General features: G+C 40.7%; 3 protein-coding genes across 7 annotated transcripts; 2 read left to right on the top strand and 1 right to left on the bottom strand.

Moving 5' to 3' along the window:
- The first annotated feature begins 267 nt into the window (after nt 1-267).
- Nucleotides 268-5,885, top strand: mier3a (mesoderm induction early response 1, family member 3 a). The gene is made up of 13 exons (XM_047044531.1): nt 268-298; nt 955-979; nt 1,129-1,274; nt 2,618-2,752; nt 2,854-2,974; nt 3,080-3,153; nt 3,244-3,316; nt 3,455-3,603; nt 3,687-3,768; nt 3,849-3,943; nt 4,062-4,189; nt 4,435-4,580; nt 5,127-5,885. The coding sequence occupies exons 1-13, from the start codon at nt 290-292 to the stop codon at nt 5,597-5,599; spliced, it is 1,656 nt and encodes a 551-aa protein (XP_046900487.1). The 5' UTR covers nt 268-289; the 3' UTR covers nt 5,600-5,885.
- Nucleotides 5,886-6,629: 744 nt separating this feature from the next.
- On the bottom strand, nt 6,630-11,831 carry setd9 (SET domain containing 9). 5 transcript variants are annotated; one of them, XM_047044533.1, is made up of 7 exons: nt 11,295-11,831; nt 10,908-11,116; nt 10,642-10,791; nt 10,327-10,450; nt 9,574-9,689; nt 9,303-9,408; nt 6,630-8,323 (listed from the first exon to the last, which is right to left on the bottom strand). In XM_047044533.1, the coding sequence occupies exons 1-7, from the start codon at nt 11,390-11,392 to the stop codon at nt 8,236-8,238; spliced, it is 891 nt and encodes a 296-aa protein (XP_046900489.1). In that variant the 5' UTR covers nt 11,393-11,831; the 3' UTR covers nt 6,630-8,235. The 5 variants fall into 5 exon arrangements, with proteins under 5 accessions (XP_046900489.1, XP_046900492.1, XP_046900490.1 ...); XM_047044536.1 differs by having other exon boundaries at nt 9,601-9,689; XM_047044534.1 differs by having other exon boundaries at nt 10,642-10,788.
- A 114-nt stretch (nt 11,832-11,945) lies between these two features.
- Nucleotides 11,946-16,096, top strand: LOC124483941 (pyridoxal (pyridoxine, vitamin B6) phosphatase). Its single transcript, XM_047044532.1, has 2 exons — nt 11,946-12,709; nt 13,418-16,096. The coding sequence occupies exons 1-2, from the start codon at nt 12,109-12,111 to the stop codon at nt 13,756-13,758; spliced, it is 942 nt and encodes a 313-aa protein (XP_046900488.1). The 5' UTR covers nt 11,946-12,108; the 3' UTR covers nt 13,759-16,096.
- Nucleotides 16,097-16,136: the final 40 nt, after the last annotated feature.

Below are 16,136 nucleotides of genomic sequence, written 5' to 3'. Positions count from 1 at the left end.
TCCAGTTAAATATGCACATACATAACCCATTTATTTTCAAATATGACACAAGACTATCACTCATTCAGATGAACAAAATCTATTTATCTGCACGACGTGTCTAGGTATGTGAATGGAGACAATAACTAGATATGATCAGAACATCTGATTATTAAATAGATTTTTACCGCGATGGGTTTAAAGTTGTGTAGCAAATGGCAATCAAGGAAAATAAATAACTGCCCATGATTGGCTGTGTACTTCATCCGGGTATCCATCGTAGCTAATCTGGTATTTTAAAGGTACCAATATGGCGGAGGTGAGTAGGAAATCGGGAAAGGAGCGTCGTAATATAAATGCATATCTTTATTATTATGGGGGGTTAACTGCACTAAGCCGTAATCGATCATGTTTTTAAGGCTTTCATTTCAATTTAAATGAAAAAAAAAATATTTAAGAAATTACATTAGACGTCAAAAATTGTATTGGAAAATAGCGGCGTCCCCTGTTACAGATTTTTAGGCCCCGGCGTTTGCATAAACAAACTGCTAGCTTACTGCTAGCGTAGTGGACAGTTAATCAGCTTGCTATCGAAATTATTCATTATATATTGTAACTTTTAAAATATTCATACACTTTTTATGTGACGTTTCAAAGACGATTTATACTGGTGGCAAATTCAAGAATTGCAGCTGATTGGTAACATAGATAGCGTTAGCTAGCTAACTTGTTTCTCCGTAGCTAAGATGTCTTGTAACAATTTCGAGCCAACGGGTGATTCAGCTGTTCATGAACATGAAATGTTCACGCTAGCAAATAATCATATCAGCGGAAGGTAGTGACAAAATATGATGCATTCACTGAGTTTATCTAAAGGCAAATACATATAAAATACAATTGTGTAATCTACAATTAGCTATTTTCAAAATCGTGCAGCATTTGGTCATTGAAATCTAAACCTCTTTTACTTTTCAGGCTTCCTTTGGAAGTACGAGCCCAGGTTGGTTATTGTATAATTGGTCTTACACACACGATGATAATGCTGTTGCATGTTGTGATCACAACTTCAAACCCCTTAATGTCTTTACCACGAGCTTAGCTTTATTGAAACGTGAACAATTAATTGATTAAGCCCACTGTGTTTTCTAGTTGGCTCTCTGTCTTCGGAAGACCATGACTTTGATCCAACAGCGGAGATGTTGGTCCATGATTATGACGACGAGCGAACGTTGGAGGATGAAGAGATGCAGGACGAAGGATCAAGTGTCAGTGCAGAAATAGATGATTTAGAAAAGGTAGGATAGTACTTGAAAACCGAGGTTTAGGTGTCCAAATAAATAGTCAATTAAACTGTAATTTGCTGCAGGTAGACTAAAATGGAATTTTCTGCATTTCATTTTTTGTAATATTTGATTATCTTGTGAAACACTGTCAGTGGCGGTTCTAGACAAATTTGACTGGGGGGGGGGGCAGTGTTTAATCAGAGGGCCACATAAAAAATTGGAAACAAATTATATTTAAACATTAAATACTTTTTGCTTTACATTAAAATCTTACAAACAGCTCTGGGTCTCCCTCTTCCAGCTCCTCAGCTCAATACCTTGATATGTTTCTCTCACTTTTTTATTTACTGGGGCAAAAAAGGCTGTAATGTCCCTTCCTCGTTTCATGATGACTACTAGAAGAAGAAAAACAACGTGTAAAAAGGGGGGGGGGGGGGGCAGAGACATTTGGCCCCTGTGTAGAACCGCCCCTGAACACTAGTAATAAGTTATGTCTAATTTATCTCAACAAGAGCATTAATTGACTTGAATGTCTAACTGGGAACAGAGTTGTAGGAACAGAATAGAGTTCAGTGTTTCCCACAGATTAGAAATCTAATTGTGGCGGGGAGGGGTGGGGGTTGTCAGACCGGGGGGGGGGGGGGGGGGGGGGGGGGTCGTGTCGTAATAATTCCTTCGTTAATAATTCGTTACACAGTTAATTTGTTAATAATTTGTTACATTAAATATTAATCCAAAATGATTCACACCTTCACAAATTAACAACAACTAACATCATTTCTGCATTATGCATGTAGCAACGCTAGTGGTAAACAACTATTTAACTGGTTGGCTCCATGACGCCGAGTAAGTAGCTAGCTCTTGAGACTTCTCACCAAAAGAACGAAGGGGAAACTTCGAGTACTGTAAGTCGCTCTGGATAAGAGCGTCTGCTAAATGACTAAATGTAAATGTGAGTAAGGTACTTAGCGAAAAGTAGCCTCAACTTTCCTCGACTTTTAGCTACGGCACTAATGCTGAAGGCTCGCTGATATCTGTCGGTCTTACTAGAACGGCATGTGTATGCATTGTTGCTAACGTGTGCTGACGTAGTGACTGTGTGCATATGTGGGAAAGACGCATGAGTGACAGAGAGACGGAGGGAGAGCAGGGGAAAGGAAATGCAGCTGAACGAATACGCTGCGTGTTTGAACCTAAATAGCGATTAAAAAAAAATGTTTTACGAAACGCAATGTGTGGCGGCCGGTGTTGATTCTGTGGCGCACCGCCACAAATTAGTCTGTGTGTGGGAAACACTGGAGTTTTTCTGTAAACTTTGATTGTAAAGCTCATTTGAACCTTTAACATTCTACTAGGAGGGAAACATGCCACTAGAGGAGCTGTTGACAATGTACAGATATGAGGCCTCTGTCAGCCTGGCAGGAGGCTCCAGTGCAGATAGCTCTTCTGCAGAACTAACAGACGAACTACCCGACATGACTTTGGATAAAGTGAGTAAAGGGACTTGTTTTCATGATGGAATACATAAAAATAATATTTTGCCAATTGAACTAATTCAAACATGTATTTAATCTATTTTCATTTTCTCCAGGAGGAAATTGCTAAAGATCTACTGTCGGGCGACGATGAAGAAACACAGTCCTCAGCAGATGACCTCACACCTTCGGTCACATCCCATGAAACCAGCGACTTCTTCCCTCGAACATTGCGCTGTAAGTTGCTTTTAAACAGGTGTTAGGTCATATGTTGATATGTTACATGTACTGCCACTGTCCGTCCAACCTGGTCCTAAATTTAAGTCCCTTATTTGTTTCCAGCTAACACCATATATGATGGGGACAAGGAATCAGAGGGAGAGGAAGATAGTGTGTGTCCTGACGATTCCAGAAAGGTGTGCTTTTGGTGATCTTGGAATGCAGACCTCATTGGTCAGTTGAAGCACAGTTGTTCAATTGATTAAACTATGTATTTCTCTTTTCAGGAAATAATGGTTGGATCCCAGTATCAAGCTGAAATCCCTACACTTGTCTGCAACCATGATAATGATGAAAAGGGTGAGTGTGAAGACTTTTTTGTCTACTTTCATACCAAGTATATTGTTTTCTTTCGACATATATTGTTCGTATGTGCAATGTAGCTAGCTTTCTGAAGTTCAGCCAACATAAGGTAACGTAAGGTCCTGTCTCCTACAGTGTATGAGAACGAAGACCAGTTGCTATGGCAGCCTGACTCCCTGTCCGAGCAGAGAGTCAAAGACTACCTGCGTGACAGTGCCGCCCCATTAGTGGATGGGAAGGTGGCCACAGTGCCTCAGGGTTGTCTTGTTCAAGACAATGAGCAGGTAAATATGTCCCAACGTTTGCACATGTATACACTGGCAGAAACAAACTTGAGACATGACTAATACATGTGCTCATTCTCAAGGCCTTGTATGAGCTTGTGAAGTGCAACTATAACGTCCAAGATGCTCTGGAGCGATACCGCAGGAGTGGCAAGACCTTGAAAGGTAGGTTGAAAGTAGATCTTGATCCAGATTGTGTACTAAGAGTTTGTGGAATTTTACATTTTCATCTTCTGCCATTGTAGGGCAAATGTCCCCGTGGTCCGAAGAAGAATGCAGAAACTTTGAACACGCGCTGCTCCTGTACGAGAAAAACTTTCACCTCATACAGAAGCATAAGGTGAGGAATGCAAAATTGGTAGTCGTCGAATAAAGTTACCGTAAGGGAACAGTGGCTGATGGGGTTTTGAAGGAAACATATTCTTTTTGCCATCCTGACCTATTGTGTTACCCCCCAGGTGAAAACAAGGACAGTGGCCGAGTGTGTGGCCTTCTACTACATGTGGAAAAAATCGGAGCGCTTCGATTTCTTCGTCCAGCAAAACCGGTTTGGGAAAAAGAAGTACACCAGCTACCCCGGCGTAACGTGAGTAATCATCTAGCTGACATCAACCTTCCCTATCCCAGAGCTCTACTCTTTCTGTCAAAGAGCCTTTTGAAGAAGCATCTTTGAAACGTTTTTGCCCCAAATGTAGCCTTGTAGCATTGCTTGAGGTGCACATTGCGTATCATATTTATGCCATTTGTATTAATCAGGCCATACCTTCTCATCTTCTAAGTATATGTTGCTAGTAACCCTGCCACCCTCTTCACCTGTGCCCCATGATGCAGGGACCTTATGGACCGCTTGGTGGATGAGGCGGAGGGCCTGGTGGATGGTTCAGCTTCTGTGTGCTCCAGTGGCAGTGGTGGGATGGAGCCCACAGCCGAGCAGCAGCTCAGCCTTCTCAACTCCATCACTGCCAGCGACCTTTCTGGTGAGTCACTTGAGGGGCTGCAAGTTTGCAGAGGACCAAAGATGAGGCTGACACTGTGTCCTGACTGGTTACGACGCGGGCGAGCGTCAGCAACAAAATCAGTTAGATTGCCGTGTGTTCTACGGGAATGTCCTAACTGGACACAAGCAATGCGCCTTTGGGCGTCTTTAGGGTGTTGGATGCCCTGTTTCGATGTATTTTTAGTCGCTCTGTTGAAAGCTCTGTAGGACACGGTGTCATAGGGTACATGGTTTGCATGACGTAACGGAAGTCAATATGACGATTTGTTTGGACTGAGAGCGTCCCCCTGTGACACGATAATCGGACGCTCGCATTCAGTTAGGACACGTCTTAGGGATGTCTTAGGGGATATAGTGTGAACTGTATTAGGGTGTAGATGTCCTCAGTTGGTTGCTTGGTCATGTGTTCAAATTGCAGTATCAAAATGTAGATATATTGTAAGAAACAGGCATTATCTGCTATGGTCATGTGAATTAATCCAGAGGAATATATGGCAAATAATCATTTTTCAAATCCTTTTCACAGCATTGACCAGCAGCGTAGCATCGGTGTGCAACACAGCAGATGTAAACTGCCTGGACTCGTACAGTTTTCCCCAGCTAGAGGGCCTCCACCGGGCCTCCCTAAACCACAACGAGGCCCTGGGCTTCACCCCCAATGGACCTGTAGATCCCGACTGCCTCAACCTGCTTGGTGCCGGGTTCTACCACTCTGACCTGGGACAGCTGGGTGCCTGTGCCACAGACTGCGAGCGCCCACCCTCCAAGCGCCTCAAGTTGAGCTTGTCGGAGCCCTTCAATCAGGCCGCTGTGGGGAACTTGGGGCTTGATTATGAGGCAGCCACGCGCGCGCACCACATCACCAGCGCCAAAATGGCTGTGTCAGTTACGGACTTTGGCAGCCGGGGATCTGGCGAGGCTAACAGCTACATGGGAGTACACTCGCACGCTCACACTCACACATTGCACCAACAGCATACGGCGGTACAATCCGAGTGAAGTGTGACCCTCCCACAGACTGTACATATTTGTTAGAGAATCTATTTGCTGTTCTAAATATGTGTGTGTGTGTATATGTGCGCACAGACACAACCTTTTTTACTATGACATCAGTGATGTCATCTTGTACAGAACTAAAGGAACTAGAGGAACAAAATCTTGAATTCTCAAGAGTTGAATAGCCATTTATTTTCAGTCCTAAACTCTGTGAAAGGTTTTGCAAAAACCACCACACACATGATCTGTAGTGTCTTCATATGGTGGGACTGAACCTACATTGGGATAGACCATGCCCCCCCCCCCCCCCCAACCCTCAGTGGCCCTACAGTCACACTCACTAACCTGACCCTGGATGTAGCATTTTTTTTAAGGGTCTTAGGTTTTTGTATATTTTAAACAGATGCACTTACCAAGTGCAAATATGTAAATTTGGGACTCAGAAGAAGCACTTCAAATTATTTTATGGTGAGAAAGGAGTTTACACCTCAGACATTGGCAAAAGTCAAACCAGTTCAGATCCCCCCCCATGTTAAAACATAATCATTGTTTGTGGTGAATTCAGCCATGTTAAGATGAGCTGTATTGCAAAATGTAACAAATGACAGTAAAAATGAACAATCTTTGCATATGTGTTTAGCTGATGAAAAAGCCAAATGGGGGGGGGGGTTCTTGTTTGGCAAAGTGTTGGTATTTATTACAAAAGGCATTGGACTGCAACTTAGTCACTGACATTGTATACTTTTTCCTGTTTTATACCTCTGAAAATGCTTTGCAGGCAGAAAAAGGCACATTTAAGCAATTGTGTTAGAAAGCACCAGGGTAGTATTGATTGCTATTTATACTTAGTTGCGCATGTATATCCCACAAGTTGTACTGTAAGGTTAAGTTAAAAATGGTTGGAGTTTTAACACCAACCATTGCTAATAAATTATGCAAATGCTTGGGGTTTAGATTGCTGCTGCATATGCCACTACTCTGCCCCCTCTTTATCTGTTTGTATTTTGTAGGCCAGTGTAAACTTTTTTTTGTCTATGCATTGGAAATTAATGAGGTTTAACTGGAGGTAACTTTTGATAGAATGTTGATGAACGTTTGAGAACTTAGTGAAATAGTTTGGACATGAACATGGTTATTGTTGCTTAAATCCTGACTTCAGATTTTTTGTCCTGGCCTTTATCATAATGTTTAAACTTTCGTATTGACCTCCAACCCTCACTACAGTTAGTTTTTCATTGTTCTAAGCTCATAAAGGTGCAATTTCTTCCATACATTTACACCCGTAATCCCACACCCACCCAACCCCCAAGTCTTAATTAACAGGATGTTGGATATTTTTGCCCTGTCAGTGAAGTATGATACTGTATTGCCTCCCTTGCTTATGGCAATAATGTGTGTAAATATGTACAGAGATACAGGTTGACCCTCCTCTTTGTGGAAGTGGAACACAAGTCTAGTCTTAAAGCAAGAGCCACAGAAAAACCCAGACAAAACAGGTTTTAGAAAAATTTTGGGGTTCATTTTTGTTACGTTTTTGCATTCATGGAGAACATAATTTATTATTTATTAATCTGATTAGCATTGATAATGTACTTGCATTGTACAGTGCCCAATACTGGACTCAGGACAAGACAGTACACTGTTTGAAATAGTGAAAACAATTTGGTAGTGAGAAAGTATGTACAGTATGCAGTATTAAAATTGTATCTGAGAATTTAGTCCACGAGTGTTCATGGGAAAGTGTTTGGAGGGAAAATGCCATTGCATTTCTAGATATAGAATAAACTTACTGGAAGACAGTTTGCTTGCAGGACTGCCTGCATAAATATATTTCCAGTTTTTTTTATTCCATATGGTGGCAATCCAGTGATGTTTATATGCAATGCAAAGAAAATTAGAGTGAGTTATACAGGACATGGCTTAAGAGTGGTGTTTTACCAGCCCTAATGGAGTCATATTCCATTTGTTTGCAGTTAATTTTTCCCCCTTATACACATATATATATATATATATACACTTGAAGAATGTTTGAGACCAGTGGTTTAGTCAAACTTAACATCATGCTATATTGGGCAATATAGTAATATGTGCAATTACTCATGTCCTTAAAGGAACATAACACATTTTTACCCAGAGCTTTAGAAAATAAAAATACTGGTGCAGGAATGTTAATGTATATCTAATGCTGTATTTTTAAATAAGTTGGAACAAAATAGTAAATCTAGTTATTACCATTTTCATGCAGGGGCCTACATGTAAACTTTGTATCCCCTCACTTTGTTAAGGAAAAATTTGGTTTTTAGAAATAAGTCTTGATTGTCTTTTGTAATATTTTACTTTACATTTGAAAATGTTTCCATAGAAAAAGTTTTTTAACATTTGGGGATTTAAAGACAGTTTAGGTTAAAATAGACAATCAAGACATGATTGAATATCAGTTATTCAAAGTAAAATGTATTGTTTATAAAACTGTACATATACATTTGTTTGTTTCTGACTTTTGTATTTTATGTTTCAGTCCAATACAGGCTGTACAGATGCAGAAATAAATAGAAATGTTCTTATGAATATGGACATCTCTCTTCTTCATTTGACTTAAGAGAACCAATCCCATTTCAGTGTCTTCAAGGGTTGACCACTTAATGCACGATGGTGTAGTAGTTGGAGAAGAGTTCCTCTCCAGGGTGGATGTTCTGGAGTGAGACGAGTACCACACATCGCAAAGGCCTTGAAGAAAGGAATAACAAAAGGTGTGACTCTTCTGTCTACTGCTGTCCTGTACATGAAACTGATGGTGAGCAGGTAGAATTCAATATGAGGCATCTATTTTTCTAACTAGAGACACTGATCTACTTTTCCTCTTGTATAGTTGAACATCTGGGCCTACCACATTTCATGCTATTCTTGTTAGAGCCAGCTGTACTGTAGTCAAATCAAAATGTATTTGTACGGAGCATTTAATACACGGAGGTAACACAAGGCGCCTCACAGTAGGAAGGGGAAAAAAAGGGAGGGGGGGTTAAAAGAAAAATAAATAAATGTTCCATACATGTTAAATAAATACATTTTACAGTGAGTGATAAGCGAGATCGAAGAGGTATGTCTCAAGTGTATGTTTAAAAGTGTCAACCGTTTCAGCCATTCTAAGGTATTCTGGCAGTGTTCCAAAGGCTGGGAGCATAGAAACTAAAAGCTGCTTCCCCATGTCTCTTTGTCCTGGCTTCTGGAACTGTTAGAAGTTCAGTACCAGAGGACCTCAGGGATCTACTGGGTGTGTACCTTGACAGCATGTCTAATATATTCAGGTGCATGATTATGGAGTGATTTATAGACTAGTAAGAGAATCTTGAACTCTATTCCAAAGCAGGTAACCAGTGCAGTGATTTTAATACTGTGTGATGTGCGCTCTCCGTCTTGTTTTAGTAAAGACTCGCGCTGCTGCATTCTGCATTGTTTGTAGCTGACTAATGGCTTTTTTTGGTAGACCAAACAAAAGCGAGTTACAGTGGTCTAGCCTGCTCGTGATAAATGCGTTACATTAGTATTGTCTTGACCGTACTTTGTAATTAGTTAAATGCCACTTTGGTTAATAAACTTACCAATTTCTTCCCTGAGGAGCAAAATATGTACATTTGTCCCCCAGTGTATACACTGCACTGTTGTCAAGTCAACTGAAAGATTCTGAAAGTAATTTCTCAAGTCTTGCCTCTGGGCGTCATGTGTGTAGTTCACGTTAGGTAGGTACTGGCGAAGCTCCAGAGGAAATTCATCAGGCACGTCATACTCCTGATAGCAAACGTTAGCAGCCCACTCTTGAGTAGGACAGGGAAATAACAACATGCTATTACTCTGTGGGCCACACAATTGACAATATAGAATAGAAAACAGTAAGGCCCAAAAATGAGAAGCTGTGTTGCTATGTCTATAACACTGAGAATGCTGCAAGAAAACAGAATGATTTGATGAAGTTGACATACCATTGGTGCAGTTATTGACATACTGACCCACTGCAAGTGGATTCACTGGATTGGTTGTCAACCAGGTGGTGTCACTCAGCGTTAAAGGACCCAGTCTGTCCCTTCCGCTGCATGACCTGGCGTACACAAACACATTCCAAAACCAACACTCACTAACGATGCATGTCTAATTGTGCAACAAAAAGAGACATACTTGAGAATAGCAAGGATTATACAGTATATCATATACTTTACATACATGTACAGTGGGCTCCAAAATTACTGGCATCCCTTGGCAAAGATGAGTAAAAAGTGTTCTTTTTATAAAGTTACCTTTTTGTAATTTAGCTTAATGTCACTTTGGAAAACATTTGAACAATCCAACCTTCAATTGAAGTAGAGGCCTTTCATGCCGCATGCCTTCCAAATAAAAAAATATTTGCAAGGCATGCATGGAACTTTGACCTAAACGGTGTTCTATGGAAGATTAAACAAAATTTAGCTTTTTGGTAAACAAATACTCAAGGTGGGTTTAATACCGAAGTTGGTGAAGTATGGAGGGTCTGTGATGATGTGTAGCTGTTTTTCCTCCAAAGGAGGGATTGTGGATATTTCCACAAATGTAATACTGCTGGCTCAGCATTTTATGTGGTACCAGTCATTCCATATAGGCTACCGAATATGAAGTATGGTTGAACATAGCTTTGTTTGAAATCTCAAAAAATTACTAAATGGTTTAGTAATAGAATATAGTTCCTTAGGCATCTGTCTCACCTGTACACCATCTTCGAAATGCCTTTATCATTGCCATCAATCAAAACACAGTCGATGCATCGAAACACAAAAGGGTTCCGGATGGACTGGAAAAGAATTGGATCATAAGGCTGGTAGACAGTGCCTGAAAGAAGAACACAAAATTGAGTAAATCCCTCAAACATAGCAGTACTTTACAGATCAGTATTATAAATGTAAGTTCTTATCATTAATGCAAGTTCTTATCATGACAGAAACCACATGTGTTTCATTTCATATGTATTCTGTGTTGTTACAGTCACTGTTTGTGTCTGAATGTGTTGTCCTGACTTCTACCTGGATACATGGCAACCGTGACTCCTTTAGGCACCCATCCTTTGGTAACAAATACCCCGGTTCCACCGAATGGCAAGGTGCTGGGCTGCCGCTCAAGACAGAACCCAACATTGTGTAACATCAAATCAAATCCTCTTTTGGGTCCATCTACTTTAAAATACATAAATAATGGAGGGCACAGGCATTGTGTCATCTGCAAGGAAAACACTGGGGGGAAAAAAACAAGCACATACATTTGGTGGTATGTAGTAAAAACCAAATTTAACCTCTACCAGCCTCTTCTGTGGTTTCCTTTCCATTGTTTTGTTGTCCGAGGTAATGTGTTTGGGTTGAGGTGGGGAGCTGGCTGAGAACGTCTCCCTGGTTGACCAGGTCATTTCTGAACAGGGCCCTGAAGAGTCGCAAGAGAGTCTCTGTCACCTCCTCATCAGGCACCAGCTTGTCCTGGGAGCGCTTTGTGACTTGACGAAGAGTTCTGAGAAAGCGTAATGTTGTCTTCAACATATTGTGGTAGTAGGTCTAATTTAAATATGGTTTAAAATGTAAATACCCTGGATCTCTTGGTGGTATAAGGTAGCTACCATTAGCAAATACATTGTGAAAAAATCTTTATCAAAATTAAACAAACACAATAATGGTAACTGCAAAATTACCGTTCATTTTTGCGGAGATTCAGTGCAATCCACGGGACAAATCTGTGTCGGTAAGACTTCCATTTCTCTTCAAATATTTTCAGTGCAGTACTAAACATAATATGGCCAAGGGGGCTGACATTTTTCTCACTATAAAACTGCCTGTTAGTGTGTTATCGCCATCTTCTGGGCGGGAGAAATGTCATCGACGTTATGATTAAACGTTGGGTTAAAAAAAGACAGAGGATTGATTTGCCGAATAATTAGGCCTACAATTATTTCCATTCAATTTCAATCATTTCCCTTTCATGTTACACAATAGAATAAGATGTCGAGGAGTTGTTATTGACGTTTAACACCTGCTATCCTAGGGCCTAGACAAGTCTTCCAATCAAAACAGTAGGCCTACTTGCAATTGTCTCGCAAACCAGGCACACAGCACAGTCCATACAATTACAATCTGCTCAAATTACACCCAATTTCATAACCCTGTTGTAGCTAGTTGTAATCATTGATTAGTATTGGTTTCAGTCAGTGCGCCATTACATTGGGCAGAGGGGAGGGAAAGGCGGGTCTTCCTATCCAAGGGCCAATAAAATGAATAGGGTGAGTGTATCCGCCCCTTGTGTGAGCACTGATGGAAAGAGTGAAAGATTCCCACCTATCAGAACGAGGACTTTTAATTTTGGTACCATTATAGCCATACGCTACGTCTGTGTACGTTCCGGTGGAAAAAGAGGTGCAGTAACCGACCTTACCCGTTTAATTTGAGTGACGTAACTGTACCTTTCTGTTGACAACAGGACTCGAGCTTTTTCTAGGCTCACCGTGCAGAATGGCAGGGGCGGTGGGAAGCAGAGGGTGTTTAAAAATCAGAGGTTCTCAATTACGAGATCTCCTCGACGCAAAGCACAACGTCCTTTTCGATTGCGACGGTGTCATCTGGAATGGCGAAACGGTGGTGACAGGCGCTCCAGAGGTGGTGACACTATTGAAACAGCAAGGCAAAAAGGTATTTTTCGTGACTAACAACTGCACCAGGCCCAGAGCTAACTACGTGACAAAGTTTGCGCGTTTGGGGTTCACTGATGTGGATGAGGAAGATATATTCAGCTCTGCGTACTGCTCTGCAGCTTACCTGCGCGACGTGGCGAAGGTGCAGGGAAAGGTGTATGTCATCGGTTGTCAAGGGGTTGTGAAGGAGCTACAGGAGGCCGGAGTTCCCATAGTGGAGGAGAGTGAAGACGCACAAACAGGGACCATTTACGACTATCCATTGGACCAGGACGTTAAGGCAGTGCTTGTTGGATATGACGAAAAATTCAACTTCATAAAACTGGCAAAAGCTACCTGTTATTTACAAAACCCCAATTGCCTATTTGTAGCTACTGACCCTGACCCTTGGCACCCTCTGCGAGGTGGTAGAATAACACCAGGTAGGTTTGTCTCCCCAAGGGTTGAAGTGCATGGAATGGGATTTACAATGGGAAAGAAGGCTGTAGCCTTATTTAGTCACTAGGGAATTAAATACTTCTTAGTTACTTAAGAAGTATTTAATACTTAATAGTTCAGAATAGTAATTCAACTGCAGTCTGTTTCTAACCAAACTCTTTTGGTCTTTCATAAAAAAGGCCAAACACAACACAATAATTATACATGACGCAACATAATTATAATCATTCAACGCATCAAGACAAAGATTTGGGAGTTTGGAAGAGCCTTTGGACATTGCATTAATATCACTACATATACTACCCAATGTTATTTGTTTGATTAATGGAGTTTCCCATAGCCATTTATCTTCTGGCTACAACAGAGACCTAGTAAAACTGCTTTAAAATCGTGCAGCATTATGTTGAGCATCTGTTGGAACAACAACTGGGTGACTAAATGCCACATCAGCATTTCTCGTTGCATTTGTTAGCTGTGGCCATAGATGTGGCTTTCTATAGAACGGGATTGAATGCAGTTTGAAAAACAAGTTTGTCTTTTTGTCAGGCTACACACAATCCTTAACTGTTTGTGACAATGTATGGTGTTTGATATGTGTGGCTGGAATCACTTTCTACACAGTCGTCGTCCCCCCCAAATTAACAAATTTTATCGGTAATCTGTAGAAACGTCTTCTCACTCCTCTCTCTCAGGATCGGGGAGCCTCACGGCTGCCGTGGAAACGGCCAGCAGCAGGACGGCTATAGTGATTGGCAAGCCTAGCCGCTTCATGTTTGATTGCATGGCAAGCCAGTTCGGCCTGGACCCAGCCCAGTCCATTATGGTTGGCGATCGCCTGGAGACGGACATCCTGTTTGGGGCTAAGTGTGGCTTGGACACCATGCTTACTTTGACAGGGGTGTCCACCATGGAAGAGGCCCAGAGCTATAAGGACAGTGACGACCCAGAGAAGATGCACTTCGTGCCAGATTACGTGGTGGAAACCATTGGCGATTTTATCAAAGCATACGAGGAGGAAGCGAAGGAGGGCTGAAGTCTTGATGGACATAAATAAACCGCTAAAGCTGTGCCTGTGCTTAGAAACTTGGACATATCACTGAATAGTGAAGTAGTGATCTGTATTTAAGGTGGTGTTGTGTAGTCATTCCTAAAAGGCCTCATGAATTCTGCAATGCGTTGTTAGTCTTGCCATAAGCATGCACGGCATTGTTCTGCAGAGACTGTGAGATGGCATGAAGCATCTGATGAACCTATCACAGTAGGCACCCATGTTTGGTGTTGCTTCGCATGCTTATGGCAGGTCTTTGCAATGACACATTCTCCAACATCTCAGAGGGTTTTTTGAATGATGACTTCAATAGTGTAAACACATTAAAGCCTAATCAACACAGTTCAAAGGTATTGGCTTGTTGTCGAAACAGTTCCTTCAGTAACAGTGTATGTGTTTCATTAGTTGGAAAATGTCTTCTTTCCTTGATCACTGCTTACTCGTTTCCTCCAAAAATATGCATATGCATAAATGTTGTTCTGCAAATGCATACAGCATCTGCTGTCCCAATATTGAAGGAAGTGAGCAAAGGTACCGTAAACTGTAACATACACAAAAACAGAGAATGGAAACACAACATTTATATAAGTGTATCCTTTGCTTAAGTTTATTTTAGAAACAAAGTCCATGCCCTTAAGCATATCAAATGTGTAGTGCAAATGACATACACCTTTGTCTACAAAAAGAAGAAACGTGAAGGGGTAAATTAAAGCAACAATATTTCTCAATCTGGCAGTTCAATCTACACAAATGTACCCACACCAATGAGCCACACAATTATGACCAATGCTGTTGGTCCTTCATTTGCCGCCGAAACAGTACAGACACGCTGACACATGGAGCCAATGCACTCTGTTGTGACATTCCTCTGCTGTATTAACTAAACGTAGTTTGTCCCTCCTTGGACCACTGTCTGTAGGATACCATGTCTGACCAGGAGCACACCATAAGCTTTGGCTTTTGTAAGATGCTCTGACCCAGTTTTCTGGCCATGATTTGGCCCCTGTCAACGTCCTTCAGGTTTTTACCCATTTCTCCTGCATCCAACATGTTGACAACAAGAACTGATTGTTTGTTTACCATCTTATATACCCTGACCTCATGTGCCATTGTTAGAAGATGATGACGTTACTCACTTTCCTTATGTGTAGTCATAATATTTTGGCTCATTGGTGTACATACACTTTTAGATCAATACAATTAGATCAATGTTTTTAGAATGTTTTTCACAGTAGACACATGAATGGTGAAGTATTAAAATGGTAAAACAAAAAATTGGATGTTGTAAAAGCACCAGTGTATGGTGCCGGAATACATAAGCATCCCAATAGTCCCTTAATCTGCTTAGCCCTTCATGTTGTCTAACCTGTCTTAATTTTTGTCTAACTTGACAAGCTCTTTTTCTTATCAAGGGTTAAAGAAAATCATCCCGAAAGGCCTGCCATCCATTCAGAACCAAATGTACTTCTCTGTTGTCAAAACACAGATATATGTATTCTGTTATGCCCTCATGCCTCCCTTTTACATAAGGCTTTCGACATACTATGAAATGTGGGCTGATTTGATGTAGGTTATTGTTGCATCAATGTTTAACTTCAGCCTGAACATCTGTCCTGATGTGTAATTTCTTGAGAACAGTTGTGTGGAACTCAAAATGCCACAATTGTATGGTTCCTGTAAGGACCCTTCCCAATAGTAAAAACAAGTTTAGCTTTGTGCCAATATTGACCAATCGTCAATTGCAATACTAACCCTAACCCCAATGAATCAGATACTTGAAAGATGTTGCATCTTTTACTGTCATTGAAAATTGAATTTGTTGTGAACAGGATCAATGATACGTTGGATAATAAATGCAGTATCATGTTATAAAATGGTGTAGCACAAGAAATTTATAAATGCCATTATGGGTTGTTTCTATTGCAGTAATTCTGCAAAATAGTTTGCAAATAAGTGCAAAAGAGATAGGTTATTCAATTAAGTTTCAATGCATTTTTCCGATTATAATTGCAATTTACTTGTTTTAGAAAGTATGTGTGTTTTCTTGGGTTACATTGATAATGGTGAAACACAATATGATTGATCATCTGAGAGAAATAACATTTTGTTGTTACACTTAGCTAAAAATTGTACAGAAAAAAATATTTTAGACTTGAAGACTACTTTCATACTGAAGATTAATTACCTAATTCAATGAGGAATGCCAAACAGTTCAGTGTGAATTACAACAATTAGACATTATGCATATAGTGAATTATGTTTGAAATGTATGACTGTAGTGCCAACAAGGATTTGATTTTTAATTAAAAACTCCTGCTTTGTATCAGTTTGAATTGTTTCCATCTATGCAATACTGCATAAGT

The sequence above is a fragment of the Hypomesus transpacificus genome, chromosome 22 (assembly GCF_021917145.1).
Source record: "Hypomesus transpacificus isolate Combined female chromosome 22, fHypTra1, whole genome shotgun sequence".
NCBI lineage: Eukaryota > Metazoa > Chordata > Actinopteri > Osmeriformes > Osmeridae > Hypomesus > Hypomesus transpacificus.
This window is presented reverse-complemented; position numbering and strand designations above follow the sequence as displayed.